Here is a 17,132-nt window from a genome sequence, read left to right on the forward strand (position 1 = left end):
TCAGAGTGGGGGGGAACGCAGATGACATCAGGGGATCCAGCTAACATCATAACAAACCTGCCTGGGTTAAACCCAGAAGTGGGCGAGTTGGAGCCGGGATGCAGTCCCGCTCTGAAAGGTTATTATTTTAATCTCCCACCCTCCTGTTCTTGGGGATTAAAATGACCCCATGTTGTTGGGGCAGAGTGGACACAGCTTTACTCTGCATTTATCGTACTATAACCTACCTGAGAAAGCTTGATGCTGACATAGTGTTCTCAAAATGTGTTAATTTTCCTGCTGATCATTCCTCACCATCAACAAGAAAAGATTTACTAGAATGGTTCCAGGGATGAGGGACTTCAATTATATGGATAGACTGGAGAAGCTGGGGTTGTTCTCCTTAGAGCAGAGAAGGTTGAGAGGAGATTTGATAGAAGTGTTCAAAATCATGAAGGGTTTAGATAAAGTAAATAAAGAGAAATTGTTCTCATTGGCGGAAGGGTCGAGAACCAGAGGACACAGATTTAAGGAGATTGACAAAAGAACCAAAGGCAACTTGAGGAAAGACTTTTTTACGCAGCGAGTAGTTCTGATCTGGAATGTGCTGCCTGAAAGGGTGGTGGAAGCAAATTCAATCTTGACCTTTGAGGTGGAGTTGGATAGATACTTGAAGCGAGGAAGTTTGTAGGGCTATGGGGAAAGAGCGGGGGAATGGGATTAACTGGATTGCTCTTACAAAGAGCCAGCATGGGTTCGATAGGCCGAATGGCCTCCTTCTGTGCTGTAACCATTCTATGATTCTAAGAACTTTAAAAAATTGTTGCTCATATTTCAGACTGTAAGAGCAAATAATATTTAACGTCAAGCTTTAATGGTTCCAGTCCATTCGTTACGTGAAGAACCAATCTGGACAGAGATGGCAGCTGACACTGCTCTGATGGTCATTGTCTCATCATGCAGGATTAGAGGAACAGTTTCCACTGTCAACACACTAACTGAGTACCACTGACACCCTCTCAGAAACTGGCCAAGCCTTACTGCCAGTTGTCAGCAGTGTGAAGGAAAGGATGTTAGTGCTATTTAACCAAAACCAGTAGCGGTACTGTTACCAAAAAATATTACTCTAAGAGTTTGGTTAAGAGATAACAGAGATCTGTAACATTTCCTGTTTCCAATATTTAACAGGAATGATATTTTCCAAAGCTCCTGATCTTATTAAATGCTGGCTCTCCCATTCCCATTGCTTTCTGAATACTGAGTGTTCAATCGGACTAGTTCAACAAAACAATAGTACAAACAGATTGTCCTGATGTAGTCTGAATCTGACCTTCTGTATTGAGTAATTTAGTGTCCTTGTACAGGTCTGTAAGGAAAAGGCTGTTGACCAGGGTTGATTTCCCAAGGCCTGATTCTCCTGAAAGGAAGCAAAAAAAAAAGTCAGATTTCAGGTGATAAACATTTTGGACCAATCATACAGCTCCAAACTAGCTTACATTGAATAACACTTTTGGATCTGGTTTATTTCGGGCCTTTCATACAGGTCTGGTTTATTTAGGGCCTGTCATACAGGTCTGGTTTATTTCGGGCCTGTCATACAGGTCTGGTTTATTTCGGGCCTTTCATACGGGTCTGGTTTATTTAGGGCCTTTCATACAGGTCTGGTTTATTTAGGGCCTGTCATACAGGTCTGGTTTATTTAGGGCCTGTCATACAGGTCTGGTTTATTTCGGGCCTTTCATACGGGTCTGGTTTATTTAGGGCCTGTCATACAGGTCTGGTTTATTTAGGGCCTTTCATACGGGTCTGGTTTATTTAGGGCCTGTCATACGGGTCTGGTTTATTTAGGGCCTTTCATACAGGTCTGGTTTATTTAGGGCCTGTCATACAGGTCTGGTTTATTTAGGGCCTTTCATACGGGTCTGGTTTATTTAGGGCCTGTCATACGGGTCTGGTTTATTTAGGGCCTTTCATACAGGTCTGGTTTATTTAGGGCCTGTCATACAGGTCTGGTTTATTTAGGGCCTGTCATACGGGTCTGGTTTATTTCGGGCCTTTCATACGGGTCTGGTTTATTTCGGGCCTTTCATACGGGTCTGGTTTATTTAGGGCCTTTCATACAGGTCTGGTTTATTTAGGGCCTTTCATACAGGTCTGGTTTATTTAGGGCCTGTCATACGGGTCTGGTTTATTTAGGGCCTTTCATACAGGTCTGGTTTATTTACATATGAACGTACAAAATTGATGGGCAGGGAAAGACCAGCTGGTCCATCAAGCTTGTCCTACAACACGTTAACTGGAGCATCATGGCCAGACACTTCCTTATCCCCGTCCTCCCTTCCGCAGCTATGTAATCTGGGAGAGGCAAATAATCAGAGAAAAAACCCAGGTCTAATAAAGGAAAAAATACTCCAGAAAATTCCTCCCTGACCCCCTCAGGTGATCAAAACCAGTCCTGGAGATTACATGGACCAAGTGTTATCTATAATGACACTTACCTTCTAAAGGTCCGGTTTGCCCAGGACTAGGCGTACAGATCCAAACTAGGTTATTTAGGATTTATTGTACTGCTCTAGTCTGGTTTATTTAGGACTAGGGTATACTGTCTACTATGCATTATTGATTGAATATCAAATGGCTGAAACTTGGTTAAAACAGAGAGTTTGAAAGCTTCGATTTGTGACTTTATTTTCTGGCTGCTGAACCCTTCCTATGGTTGGGAAGATTTTGTGGCCAGTGATAGGGAAACTGTGATGTTGCTCCGTATGGCTGGGGTGAAGTACTCAGCCTGCCCATAGCCAGAATAAACTGGTCGTCAGTGCCATGGGAGGCAGCATTTACATTGCTGCTGTTTAATGGGGTGCTGGGGGTGACCACCTCTATAGGTGGCTCTCAGTGCCTCTATAGGTCGTACTACTATCTCATGGTATTGGGCCTGCTGTTGATGACAGTGCTGCATTGCCAATAATGTGCACTGTACACTGTCATATATGTGCACTGTAACTGCACCCATCATTAACAGATTGGCATGTCTGGTATTACCATGATGGAGTGCCTGGTATTATCAGAGCAGAGAGCCTGGTATTGCCAAAATGAGGTGTCTGGTGTTATCAGACCGGGATGTGTGGTATGGCTACAGAGGGATCCCTGGTATTATTAGCAGTGGTGACTTGGTATTGCCAAGATGGGATATGTGATATTGCCAGAGCAGGGTGCCTGTAATACCGCTGCACCATATTTGATTGAGATGTACTGTCAAGGTAATAAACAAAATCCCACAGCAACAAACTGTTTTACCTGCCACCAACAGCGTGAAATCAAACCCTTTCTTGACTGACTTGCGATGAACCTGGCTGGGTAATGTCGCAAAGCCAACATACTCTTTATCCTGGTCCTGTGAAATTAAAGATGGAGGCATCAATCACCAAATTCATATGTTGCTGAAACTCATAAAGAGGTCACATCTTTTGAAATTCATGGATGTGCTCTCCATTTTCCATTTCTCCCTTTCTTTACACGGTGTTCTTGATTCTCCTTTCTTCATTTCATTTTCTCTGTTTCCCATTCCATTTGCTCCTCTTTCAACCCTCTTCACTTCCCTCACTCTTTTTCTATTTCATAATTTGTACCTTCACCACCACCTCCCCCTTAGGATCTCAATCCTTTCCATTAATCTTACCTTTAATTTTTTTTCAACCATCCTCTTTCTGCTCTTTATCCCCTCACTCTGTTTGTTTTCTGGGTTCTTTCTTTCAATGCTGTTTGGTTTCCCTCCTCCGTTCAGCATTTTCCTTTTCATATTGTTCACATTTATTTCCACACACTTCTTTTTCCATACATTGCACATCCCTTTCTACACTTCTTCCATTCCAAAAATCTTCCTGCACACTCTCCTTTCTCTGCTCTTCTTTGAATCTCTTCATCTCTCTCTTCCCCCTGTGTTTACTTTCCACCCTTCCCTTTCTGTTGTTTTCCCTCTGACTCACTATCCTTATGTTACATGTTCTTTTTAATTTCTATATTCTTTCATTCCATATCAATGCTTATTTATTTTTCTTCTTTTTCTATTCTTTCTGTGACCTTCCTTTTCTGTATATTTTGCTTTTCACCCTCTTCCTTTTAATGTAATTTATCCACATTTTTTGTTCCCTCATTGCTGGTGTCACCAAGCCACATATCTCCTCCATTGAGAGGGCAGGTGGATGGTGGTTGGGGTCCAACCTGTGCTAAGATGGATTTGTACAGCCAGGTGGGAGTGTAGAGAAGGTCTGGTGAAAATGTTGTATCCTCCCACTCTCCATTATTGAGTATTGAGGCTGTATTCCCCCACTCTCCATTATTGAGTATTGAGACTGTATCCTCCCACTCTCCATTATTGAGTATTGAGACTGTATTCCCCCACTCTCCATTATTGAGTATTGAGACTGTATTCCCCCACTCTCCATTATTGAGTATTGAGACTGTATCCTCCCACTCTCCATTATTGAGTATTGAGACTGTATCCTCCCACTCTCCATTATTGAGTATTGAGACTGTATTCCCCCACTCTCCATTATTGAGTATTGAGACTGTATCCTCCCACTCTCCATTATTGAGTATTGAGACTGTATTCCCCCACTCTCCATTATTGAGTATTGAGACTGTATCCTCCCACTCTCCATTATTGAGTATTGAGACTGTATTCCCCCACTCTCCATTATTGAGTATTGAGACTGTATTCCCCCACGCTCCATTATTGAGTATTGAGACTGTATTCCCCCACTCTCCATTATTGAGTATTGAGACTGTATTCCCCCACTCCCCAGTATCGAGTCTTGAGACTGTATTCCCCCACTCCCCAGTATCGAGTCTTGAGACTGTATTCCCCCACTCCCCAGTATCATATTGAGACCGTATTCTCCCACTCCCCAGTATCATATTGAGATTGTATTCTCCCACTCCCCAGTATCGTATTGAGACCATATTCCCCCACTCTTCAGCATCGAGTATTGAGACCGTATTCTCTCACTCTCCAGTATCGAGACTGTATTCCCCCACTCCCCAGTATCGAGTATTGAAACGGTATTTCCCCACTCCCCAGTATCAATTATTGAAACTATATCCTCCCACTCCCCAGTATCGAGTATTGAGACTGTATTCTTCCTTCCATCATAAGGTCAGAAATGGGGATGTTCGCTGATGATTGCACAGTGTTCAGTTCCATTCGCAACCCCTCAAATAATGAAGCAGTCCGAGCCCGCATGCAGCAAGACCTGGACAACATTCAGGCTTGGGCTCATAAGTGGCAAGTAACATTCACGCCAGACAAGTGCCAGGCAATGACCATCTCCAACAAGAGAGAATCTAACCACCTCCCCTTGACATTCAACGGCATTACCATCACCGAATCCCCCACCATCAACATCCTGGGGGTCACCATTGACCAGAAACTTAACTGGACCAGCCATATAAATACTGTGGCTACAAGAGCAGGTCAGAGGCTGGGTATTCTGCGGCGAGTGACTCATCTCCTGACTCCCCAAAGCCTTTTCACCATCTACAAGGTACAAGTCAGGAGTGTGATGGAATACTCTCCACTTGCCTGGATGAGTGTAGCTCCAACAACACTCAAGAAGCTCGATACCATCCAGGACAAAGCAGCCCGCTTGATTGACATCCCATCCACCACCCTAAACATTCACTCCCTTCACCACCGACGCACCATGGCTGCAGTGTGTACCATCTACAAGATGCACTGCAGCAACTCGCCAAGGCTTCTTTGACAGCACCTCCCAAACCCGCGACCTCTACCACCTAGAAGGACAAGAGCAGCAGGCACATGGGAACAACACCACCTGCACGTTCGCCTCCAAGTCACACACCATCCTGACTTGGAAATATATCGCCGTTCCTTCATCGTCGCTGGGTCAAAATCCTGGAACTCCCTACCTAATGGCACTGTGGGAGAACCTTCGCCACACGGACTGCAGCGGTTCAAGAAGGCAGCTCACCACCACCTTCCCAAGGGCAATTAGGGATGGGCAATAAATGCTGGCCTCGCCAGCGACGCCCACATACCATGAATGAATGAATGAATAAAAAAAATTCTCCCACTCCCCAGTATCAAGTATTGATGCTTCTCCTTCTAATTTCTCCCTTTCTGTACTCATCCCATAAAGTTTAGGGAAGCAATACTGGCATGGTGAAACCACAGACTGTGACCATACTTACACAGAGATGGAGGCACAGGAAAAGCTCTAGACAGGATAGCGTGGGCATTATTGTATGTTTAAGCGAATGAACTACAAAGAGAGATTAAGGGAGCTAATGCTGATCTGGTTATTAAAAAAATGGTGACATAATTAACAACAGTCATAATTCCTACATGAAGAACATTCTATATTATATACAGTCAAAGAATACCATATGGTTATAATCAGTTGAGGTTCAGAACATGGTGCATTAAGGGAATAATCTGATTTTGCATTCTTCCACATTTCAATGTAGGCTTACAAATGGCCAGTGAAAGAGAGCAACAATAATTAAAGACTGTGACAACCCAGATCACTGTGAAAATATGTCCATAGGTCTTAGACAAGGACCCAAGTCCAAATTGCAGCTAAGTACTTCTTATTTCGTAGCATTATGGAGCAGGAGGGTCTTTATTGTATTCAATATGTTTTATTTTATTTTTGTGCTCATTAAGGTGACGGGATCCAGTGCTTGAACTCTTCCCATTTCAGGCTCCCAGTGGCCACATTAAGCACTCCCCAGGTTGGGTATAGCAGAGTGTAAGCTTAATCTACACTTCCCCCAACAACATATCGCAGCTCTCACCCTCAGAGCACTATGCCGTACTGCACCAGTGCAACATCTGTTCCATTCCCCACACCAGTACTGTAAGTGAGATTTCCAGCTAGTGCCTAAGCAACCTAAGAACTGAATTGGCACTACTCAAACTCACTTCACCCAGTGCCCTCACAGCCAGCAGGCAGAGGGGATGTTCATCAGGCTGGGCTGGATCTGAACCCAGGTGCCAGAGGTGAAAGGTCAGTGTCTAACCCACTGCGCTTTCCTGAGCATGAAAGTCATCTAGCTTCCTGCTCATGAATCCAAGGGGTACTGTTTCTCAAACAAGTCCCAACTATTCATATATCACAGTCTTTGGGCTTTAGTTAAACAAAGAATAGTGAATTAAAATCATTTACAACTCAGGCGTACTTTTGTTAAAATGTTTTGATCTTTCTCAAAATGATACTCGAAATAGCAAAATACTGAAAAGACAATTCGTACTATTTAGTGATATTAATGTGAGATTTCCACTGAACAAATCAACTTACAATCTTAAAGTTACCAGATAACACAGTACACTACTCATTTAAATTATTATTAAAGGAATGACCATACGTACAATTCTTACCATTCTGGGCCACACCAAAACTACTTTCAAAGAATATTTTATAATAAGCCACAGGAATACTTTTTATGATTTAGTTTTCTATTAGCTGTGCCCCTCTAAAAGGGGGCACTTTTGTTAGGTTTTTTTTGTTTGATGACACTTGAATAACCCAGTGTCTTTTTACGGATTTTATAAGGTAAGGCAAACCATCCAGCTCTTGTTCATTTGCATTCCAACAGCACTTAGTGAAGCTGACAATCCTTGTACTGGTGCCTATGTTATAACAGCAACAACAATTTATATTCCCAGTCCCTGTAACAAAGCCTGTTAGCACCCAGTCCCTGTAACAAAGCCCGTTAGCACCCAGTCCCTGTAACAAAGCCTGTTAGCACCCAGTCCCTGTAACAAAGCCTGTTAGCACCCAGTCCCTGTAACAAAGCCTGTTAGCACACAGTCCCTGTAACAAAGCCTGTTAGCACCCAGTCCCTGTAACAAAGCCTGTTAGCACCCAGTCCCTGTAACAAAGCCTGTTAGCACCCAGTCCCTGTAACAAAGCCTGTTAGCACCCAGTCCCTGTAACAAAGCCTGTTAGCACCCAGTCCCTGTAACAAAGCCTGTTAGCACCCAGTCCCTGTAACAAAGCCTGTTAGCACCCAGTCCCTGTAACAAAGCCTGTTAGCTCCTAGTCCCTGTAACAAAACCTGTTAGCTCCTAGTCCCTGTAACAAAGCCTGTTAGCACCCAGTCCCTGTAACAAAGCCTGTTAGCACCCAGTCCCCGTAACAAAGCCTGTTAGCACCCAGTCCCTGTAACAAAGCCTGTTAGCACCCAGTCCCTGTAACAAAGCCTGTTAGCACCCAGTCCCTGTAACAAAGCCTGTTAGCACCCAGTCCCTGTAACAAAGCCTGTTAGCACCCAGTCCCTGTAACAAAGCCTGTTAGCACCCAGTCCCTGTAACAAAGCCTGTTAGCACATAGTCCCCGTAACAAAGCCTGTTAGCACCCAGTCCCTGTAACAAAACCTGTTAGCTCCTAGTCCCTGTAACAAAACCTGTTAGCTCCTAGTCCCTGTAACAAAGCCTGTTAGCACCCAGTCCCTGTAACAAAGCCTGTTAGCACCCAGTCCCTGTAACAAAGCCTGTTAGCACCCAGTCCCTGTAACAAAGCCTGTTAGCACCCAGTCCCTGTAACAAAGCCTGTTAGCACCCAGTCCCTGTAACAAAGCCTGTTAGCACATAGTCCCTGTAACAAAGCCTGTTAGCACCCAGTCCCTGTAACAAAGCCTGTTAGCACCCAGTCCCTGTAACAAAGCCTGTTAGCACCCAGTCCCTGTAACAAAGCCTGTTAGCACCCAGTCCCTGTAACAAAGCCTGTTAGCTCACAGTCCCTGTAACAAAGCCTGTTAGCTCACAGTCCCTGTAACAAAGCCTGTTAGCACCCAGTCCCTGTAACAAAGCCTGTTAGCACCCAGTCCCTGTAACAAAGCCTGTTAGCTCCTAGTCCCTGTAACAAAGCCTGTTAGCACCCAGTCCCTGTAACAAAGCCTGTTAGCACCCAGTCCCTGTAACAAAGCCTGTTAGCACCCAGTCCCTGTAACAAAGCCTGTTAGCACCCAGTCCCTGTAACAAAGCCTGTTAGCTCACAGTCCCTGTAACAAAGCCTGTTAGCACCCTGTCCCTGTAACAAAGCCTGTTAGCACCCAGTCCCTGTAACAAAGCCTGTTAGCACCCAGTCCCTGTAACAAAGCCTGTTAGCACCCAGTCCCTGTAACAAAGCCTGTTAGCTCACAGTCCCTGTAACAAAGCCTGTTAGCACCCTGTCCCTGTAACAAAGCCTGTTAGCACCCAGTCCCTGTAACAAAGCCTGTTAGCTCCTAGTCCCTGTAACAAAGCCTGTTAGCACCCAGTCCCTGTAACAAAGCCTGTTAGCACCCAGTCCCTGTAACAAAGCCTGTTAGCACCCAGTCCCTGTAACAAAGCCTGTTAGCACCCAGTCCCTGTAACAAAGCCTGTTAGCACCCAGTCCCTGTAACAAAGCCTGTTAGCACCCAGTCCCTGTAACAAAGCCTGTTAAAACCAATTCCTTGTGTTAATGCCTTTTAGCACCTAGTCCTTGTATCAATGCCTGTTGGTATCCAGTCCTTATGCTGGTGGCTGCATTGTCACCAGGTCTTCCTACTGCCCCTTCTACTACCCTCTGCCTGTGATAATGTTGTGCTGTAACAATTTTGCCCACCTCCAGTGGGGGATAGGGTATGCTGTTAGGGGTAGATGAAGTAGGGAGTGAGGAGGCTCGTGTTGAACATGCAGGCCGGCATAGACCAGTTGGGCCGGACAGCCTGTTTCTGTGCTGTAGACTCAATGTAACTCAATATGGGAAGGCTCCACCTCCCCACAATGAATGGTCCAAACATCTTAAGGGTTGTTCAGTATCCAGGTCTGTGGATGTGCATTACTGTATCTTTGCTTTGCTGGAAAACAGAGGTGTCAAACCCCATGGACGTAGTATGGAGCCCTTGCCTCCCACAAGCCAACTTTCCATTCTCTTCAAATAATTCAATGACATTGGATTGCCTCAATATTGAAATTATGCTAAATCTCAGGAGAACATGCATTAAGATGCTGTTAGGTAAAATTAAAGCTCATGGCATTGAAGGCAAATTATTGACCTAGTTAGGAAATTGGTTAGGCGGTAGAAGATAGAGAGTAGGGATAATGGGTATGTACTCAAATTGGAAGGAAGTGACTAGTGGTGTCCCACAATGGTCTGTGCTGGGGTGTCAACTATTCACTGTATTTATTAATGACTTAGATAACACAATAGAGAGCCATATATCCAAGTTTGCTGATGACACAAAGATTGGTGGCATCGTAAGTAGTGTAGACAGGAGCATAAAATTACAAATAGATTAAGTTAGTGGGCAAAACCGTAGCAGATGGATTTCAACGCAGATAAGTGTGAGGACATCCACTTTGGACCAAAAAAGGATAGATCCAAGTATTTTTTAAATGTTGAAAAGCTAGGAATAGTGGCGATCCAAAGTGATTTAGGGGTCCATGTACACAGATTACTAAAATATACAGGTATAAAAAATAATCAAAAAGGCTAATCGAATGTTCGCCTTTAACAAGTTTTTATAACTAGAGGGTTAGAATATAAAAGGGGAGGAAGTTTTGCTACAGCTATACAACACCCTAGTTCGACCACATCTGGAGTACTGTGTACAGTTCTGGGCACCGCACTTTAGAAAGGATATATCAGCCTTGAAAGGAGTGCAGCGCAGATTCTCCAGAATGTTACCAGGGCTCCAAGTGTTAGATTATGAGGAGAAATTATATGAAGTAGGCTTGTATTCCCTGGAATGTTGAAGGATAAGGGGTGATTTACATAAGAACATAAGAAGTAGGAGCAGGAGTAGGCCAATCGGCCCCTCGAGCCTGCTCCACCATTCAATAAGATCATGGCTGATCTGATCCTAACCTCAAATCTAAATTCATGTCCAATTTCCTGCCCGGTCCCCGTAACCCCTAATTCCCTTTACTTCTAGGAAACTGTCTATTTCTGTTTTAAATTTATTTAATGATGTAGCTTCCACAGCTTCCTGGGGCAACAAATTCCACAGACCTACCACCCTCTGAGTGAAGAAGTTTCTCCTCATTTCAGTTTTGAAAGAGCAGCCCCTTATTCTAAGATTATGCCCCCTAGTTCTAGTTTCAACCATCCTTACCGCATCCACCTGATCAAGCCCCTTCACAATCTTATATGTTTCAATAAGATCGCCTCTCATTCTTCTGAACTCCAATGAGTAGAGTCCCAATCTACTCAACCTCTCCTCATATGTCCACCCCCTCATCCCCGGGATTAACCGAGTGAACTTTCTTTGTACTGCCTCGAGAGCAAGTATGTCTTTTCTTAAGTATGGAGACCAAAACTGTATGCAGTATTCCAGGTGCGGTCTCACCAATACCTTATATAACTGCAGCAATACCTCCCTGTTTTTATATTCTATCCCCCTAGCAATAAAAGCCAACATTCCGTTGGCCTTCTTGATCACCTGCTGCACCTGCATACTAACTTTTTGATTTTCTTGCACTAGGACCCCCAGATCCCTTTGTACTGCAGTACTTTCCAGTTTCTCGCCATTAAGATAATAACTTGCTCTCTGATTTTTCCTGCCAAAGTGCATAACCTCACATTTTCCAATATTGTATTGCATCTGCCAAATCTCCGCCCACTCACCCAGCCTGTCTATTTCCCCTTGTAAGTTTTTTTGTCCTCCTCACTCTCTACTTTCCCTCCCATCTTTGTATCATCTGCAAACTTTGATATGTTACACTTGGTCCCCTCCTCCAAATCGTTAATATAGATTGTAAAGAGTTGGGGACCCAGCACCGACCCCTGCGGAACACCATTGGCTACTGGTTGCCAGTCCGAGAATGAACCATTTATCCCAACTCTCTGCTTCCTGTTCGATAACCAATCCTCCACCCATGCCAGAATATTACCCCCAATCCAGTGAATCTTTATCTTGAGCAATAATCTTTTATGTGGCACCTTGTCGAATGCCTTTTGGAAGTCTAAATACACTACGTCCACTGGTTCCCCTTTATTCACCCTGTACGTTATGTCCTCAAAGAACTCAAGCAAATTTGTCAGACATGACTTCCCCTTCATAAAGCCATGCTGACTTTGTCCTATTAAATTATGTTTATGCAAATATTCCGCTACTGTCTCCTTAATAATAGACTCCAAAATTTTACCCACCACAGATGTTAGGCTAACTGGTCTATAATTTCCAGCCTTCTGCCTACTACCTTTAAAATTGATTGAGGTTTCTAGGATTTTGAAAAGATTTGATAGGTTAGATAGAGAGAAACTTTTTCCGCTGGTGGGAGAGTCTAGGACAAGGGGACATAACCTCAAAATCAGAGCCAGGCCACTCGGAGAGAAACTAGGAAACACTTCTTCATGAAAAGGGTGGTAGAAGTGTGGAACTCTCTCCCACAAAAAGCAGTAGATGCTAGGTTAATTAATAATTATAAATCTGAGCCAAGGGTATTAAGGGATATGGAGTCAAGGTGGGTGGATGGAGATAGGATACTGATCAACCATGAACTCATGTAATAGCGAAACATGCTTGAGGGACTGAATGGCCTTCTCCTGTTCCTTTTCATGATTTTCATGCAGGTCACATACCATTTGGAGTTGTAGGGCTTTCGATTGATGAATGCTTTAGGATTATTGGTAAGTGCATGACTGGATAAAAGCGAACAAACGGAGTGGAAATGTCACACCCTAGGTAGTTTGTTAGCATCCTCTGTCCTCCCTGCTGTCTCCTCCATCTCCTGCTACACAATGAGATACACCAGAGTTTGCACTTTTCTGTGACTGCAGCAGAGAGATGGCAGTATTCCAACTGAATTCAGATACTTCGATCCTCCCTCCCGAAACTAATGATAGATCTGAGTGGAAGTCCCTACCTGCCATTTTGTTTATATTAGAATCATAGAATGATACAGCATAGAAGGAGGCCATTCGGGCCATTGTGCCTGTGCTGGGTCTTTGAAAGAGCTATCTAACTAGTCCCATTTCCCTGCTCTTGCCCCTTCGCCCTAAAAATTATTCCTTTTCAAGTATATATTCAATTCCCTTTTTGAGAGTTACAATTGAATCTGCTTCCACCTCCCTTTCAGGCAGTGCATTCCAACTCACTGCGTAAAAAAAATTCTCTCCACTCCCCTTTGGTTCTTTTGCCAATTATCTTAAATCTATGCCCTTTAGTTACCGACCCACCTGCCAGTGGAAACTGTTTCTCTTTATTTACTCTATCAAAACTCCTCATAATTTTGAACATCTTTATTAAATCTTCCATTGACCTTCTCTGTTTTAAGGAGAACAATCCCAGCTTCTCCAGTCTCTTCATTTTCCCCCCGTGGAAACCTTCACACTTTTCTCCATTTCACTTCTACGAGACCCTCCCTGGTATTAACTAGCACTTAACAACTCCTTAATGAGCCCTTTTCAGGCACATTTTTCAATACTTGACTAACAGCATTTTATCTATAAACGAACTCCACACTCTGGGGCTCATGGTGGATTTCTGAGTCCCTCTTTAGTAAATACCAATATTCTATACTAGTTTACTCATTTTTACTATTTTTTGACACTTTACAACTTGGAGAAAACATACCACCTGGTTTCCATATCTAAAAGTACAAAATAAAGTTGTCACAAACACTGCTGTAGATGGTGAGTTATTCATCCCAACATACCCTATGATAATTGCTACTTGTTATCAAATGATTATCAGATCATTATTGTAACAAATTATGGGCTCTAATAGTGCTGTATTTCTGGATCTGTTGAGTCCTACATTTTATTGATTTCATCGATTTTCTCATCGAGGTGAGGGATGTTTGTGCTGGGCTATGAAACACTTTTTTTATTCCATCAGCGTCACATGCTCCCAGGTCAGGTACTGCATGGTTAGATGCAGAAAAAAGATCCATCTGCTCTGCTACAACTGCCTTAGTCCCAACCTCAGCAGTGCCCCTACTATACCAGTGTGATATTTTTCCATTTCCCACACCATCCGTCCTGTGGCTTCTCTGAATGAGGTGGCCAATTTACTGCCAAATTCCATACCCACTAGGAACTGGACTGCGACTGCCCAGAATGTATTTTTATTAAATATTTAAGTTTCAAAAAACACTAAGTTCCTTGTCATCTGTTACTGCTCCCCAGATAAATGTGACTCTGTAGTGATCCTAACAGGAAACATTCCTGTCAGTTCTGTCTTGAATTACTGGTGTAACAAGTAGCAAGGGAAATACCATAGACTAGGGGTGTCCAAATTTCTTCGTCTTCATGTGCCACATAGGTATGTAAAATGGAGTCTCAGAAGCCACATATAAAGTCTAAATGCATGTTTTCATTAATAAGCATGTTTCCATTAATATGCATGTTTATATTAACATGCATGTTACCATTAAAAGGCATGTTACCATTAACAGGCACGCATCTCAAACTGTTGATGCTAACAGATTTTGGAATTCTGATTTATCCACCAATGAGGCAAAAGCACTTAAAACGGCCTTTTCACAAACCTCCACAAGATTCAAATAGAACTAGCAAACATAAAATATAAAGGGCCAAATACAACCAAGTTGCCTGGGCTTTAAGGGCCAGATTGCCAGGACTCCGGTCCACATGTGGACCTAGGACTGAGGTTGGACACTCCTACCATAGATTAATTTGTTTAACCACTGCTAGAGCTTCTAATTCTTCTAAGGTTACCTCAGATGAGTCGTACGGGTCCAGTTTTCCCCAAGGACTCTTTGACCTGGATGCGCAGTTAGGTGGCATCGACTCTACAGCCACGTGAAGACTATCGCCCTGCTGACCTTTGAGTGTCTGCTTCCAGTTCTGCTCTTTCTCTACGTCTGACGTTCCTGGTGAACATGAACTCAACTTTTCTGGTATTCCAAGCGCAGATATGTTCTCTATGTTTTCATGGTATATTATGTTTACTGGAGAATTCGCCTTAGCGGAACATAAAGGATATCTCTCATTGGCAGACTCTTTCATTATCCATTCTACTTCAGAGTCATCTGAGTCTTCCTTCAGAAAGTGAGCAAGCTAGCGGGGAAAACAGAAGCAAACACGGGAGGGGTTATATAATGATCAAAATTTACGAAAGAAAGCATAAATAAATAAATAAATATTGGGATGGATGGAAGAAAATCAAATGTTATACAGAACCAAAGTCATGAATAAACACATTGTGAGAAGTGAATTATTTCCATTTTTCATAAAGCAGCTTGATTTAATTTCAACCAAAATAATGATTTTGTAAAATATCATTCACTGTGAAGCTTGGCTAATGCTGAACAACCCCATTTACCACTGTGTGTACCCCTCAGTCTCAGACTGTTTATAATACACCGACCATCACAATTAATGAAACACAAGACAGCCATGTTTAGCAACAAATTGTACCAGGGTGACACCCAGCTGTTTACTATTCTGTTTCAGTGGAGCAGTCCTCTTAATAAATAAACCTGCTCATAAATGCAAATCTGAACAGACTATGAGGTTCATATTATAATGTGTACATGTCCCATGATGCAAATCAGCTTCAATAAACTCTAAAGAATGACAAGTATCATGGTTCATACTTATGAATGTGTAACAAGAGACCCACTGCAGGACACCCTCGTAATGGGTTTTAATATTAATCCTTAAGCAGCTCCTCTGAGGGAACAGTGGTGAACGCACTGCTGGTGAAGCACTAATCCATATATAATAAATGCCCCATGTTCAATTCCTGAATTGTGCTGAGTTAGCTGATCTCAAACAGCAGTTGGGGGACTACTAACCTCATCTAAGGCAGAGAAAATTGACCAGGGTTCCTGCTTCTGATTGCTTTCAATTTACCTGGCTGGAATATCAGAAAATCCTTCTTCACACAAAGAGTGATCTACACATGTAATAGACTCCTGGATAGAGTAGTGAAGGCAAAATCCTTGGACTTATTTAGAAACCAACAGGATGCTGCATTGGGGGGGACTTTAGGATCGTTCTGGATGGATGAACTAAGATGGGCCAAATGGCTTTTCTCATCCGTAATTATCTTGTGATCTTGTGAAAGAGTGCACGTGTGTGGATGTCAGGTGAGGACAGGAATGGGTGCAGCTGTGATGCCATATACAGTTGAATTGCCTGCCAAAATGTACCATCTAGTTTATACAAGAAGAATGCCCCTCTTGGCTGAAGTACTGAAGGGCACCTTCAGGAGCAAAAGGGACTAAACTGGAAAAAATACTGTTAATTTGCCTTCATATATCAATTATGCATTGGAATGGCCTCAATATGGCTGTTGGAAACTAATGTTATAACTTAGTGTATAGTTTAAATAAGCAACTTTGAATGGGTTAACTCCAGTAGCTACAAGTGTTAGACTCCCAGTTATAATGCAGAATTCATACCTCAGTCCCAGGAATGGGAATTCCACTTGGATATGATGTGAGGATGGGTTTGTTAGTTACACGTAGGATAACTGAGGGAGGGTGAGAGTATGAGAGGGTTTGGAATTATTCCTAGAGTTCTGAAATTGGTCTTCTAAATACTTTCTGAATGAAAAGCATCCAGATCTTCTCAAGGGCAATTAGGGATGGGCAATAAATGCCGGCCTCGCCAGCGACATCCACGTCCCATGAACGAATAAAAAAAAAGATCTGTGCTAATGTCACCAGTGAGAACTAACCCAGCCTCCCTAGAAAAGACAGTAGTAAACAATGAAATTTAAAATGTTGAAATTGTAAAGATAAAAAAGATTTAGATCTTAAGCATGTTATACAAGTTGTGAAGGAAGGATAACCACCTAGAAAATGGAAGAGATATACACCAACTAAGGAATGAGATCGTAATCTGATAGTAAACAATGAGGAAATATTACTAACTGATAACAAAAAATGAGGAGACATTACTATCTGATTTGGACCAAACGATGAGGAGAAATTACAATCTGTAATGGACTAAATACTGAGGAGACATTACTATCTGAAATGGACCAAACAATGAGGAGACATTATTATCTGAAATGGACCAAACCATGAGGAGACATTATTATCTGATATGGACTAAACAATAAGATGTTACTATCTGATATACACCAAACAATGAGATGACCAAACTATTTGATAATAACTAAACAACAAATAGACAGATAGTAAAGCTTGAGCAGACATTACTGATAGTAAATAACAAGGAAACATT

The 17,132-nt window shown here is 42.7% G+C and overlaps 1 protein-coding gene across 1 annotated transcript in view; it reads right to left on the reverse strand.

The window, feature by feature from the left end:
• The window catches only part of LOC137344857 (septin-4-like), a 56,660-nt gene extending 41,896 nt beyond the window's left edge, over positions 1 to 14,764 (reverse strand). Inside the window, exons 1-3 of the mRNA XM_068008067.1 lie at positions 14,652 to 14,764; positions 3,277 to 3,373; positions 1,310 to 1,396 (exon numbers count right to left, since the gene is read on the reverse strand). Coding sequence (XP_067864168.1) covers positions 1,310 to 1,396; positions 3,277 to 3,373; positions 14,652 to 14,720 — 253 coding nt within the window. The 5' untranslated portion in view covers positions 14,721 to 14,764. The remainder of the gene's footprint in view (positions 1 to 1,309; positions 1,397 to 3,276; positions 3,374 to 14,651) is intronic.
• Positions 14,765 to 17,132: the final 2,368 nt, after the last annotated feature.

The sequence above is a fragment of the Heptranchias perlo genome, chromosome 28 (genome assembly GCF_035084215.1).
Source record: "Heptranchias perlo isolate sHepPer1 chromosome 28, sHepPer1.hap1, whole genome shotgun sequence".
Classification (NCBI taxonomy): domain Eukaryota; kingdom Metazoa; phylum Chordata; class Chondrichthyes; order Hexanchiformes; family Hexanchidae; genus Heptranchias; species Heptranchias perlo.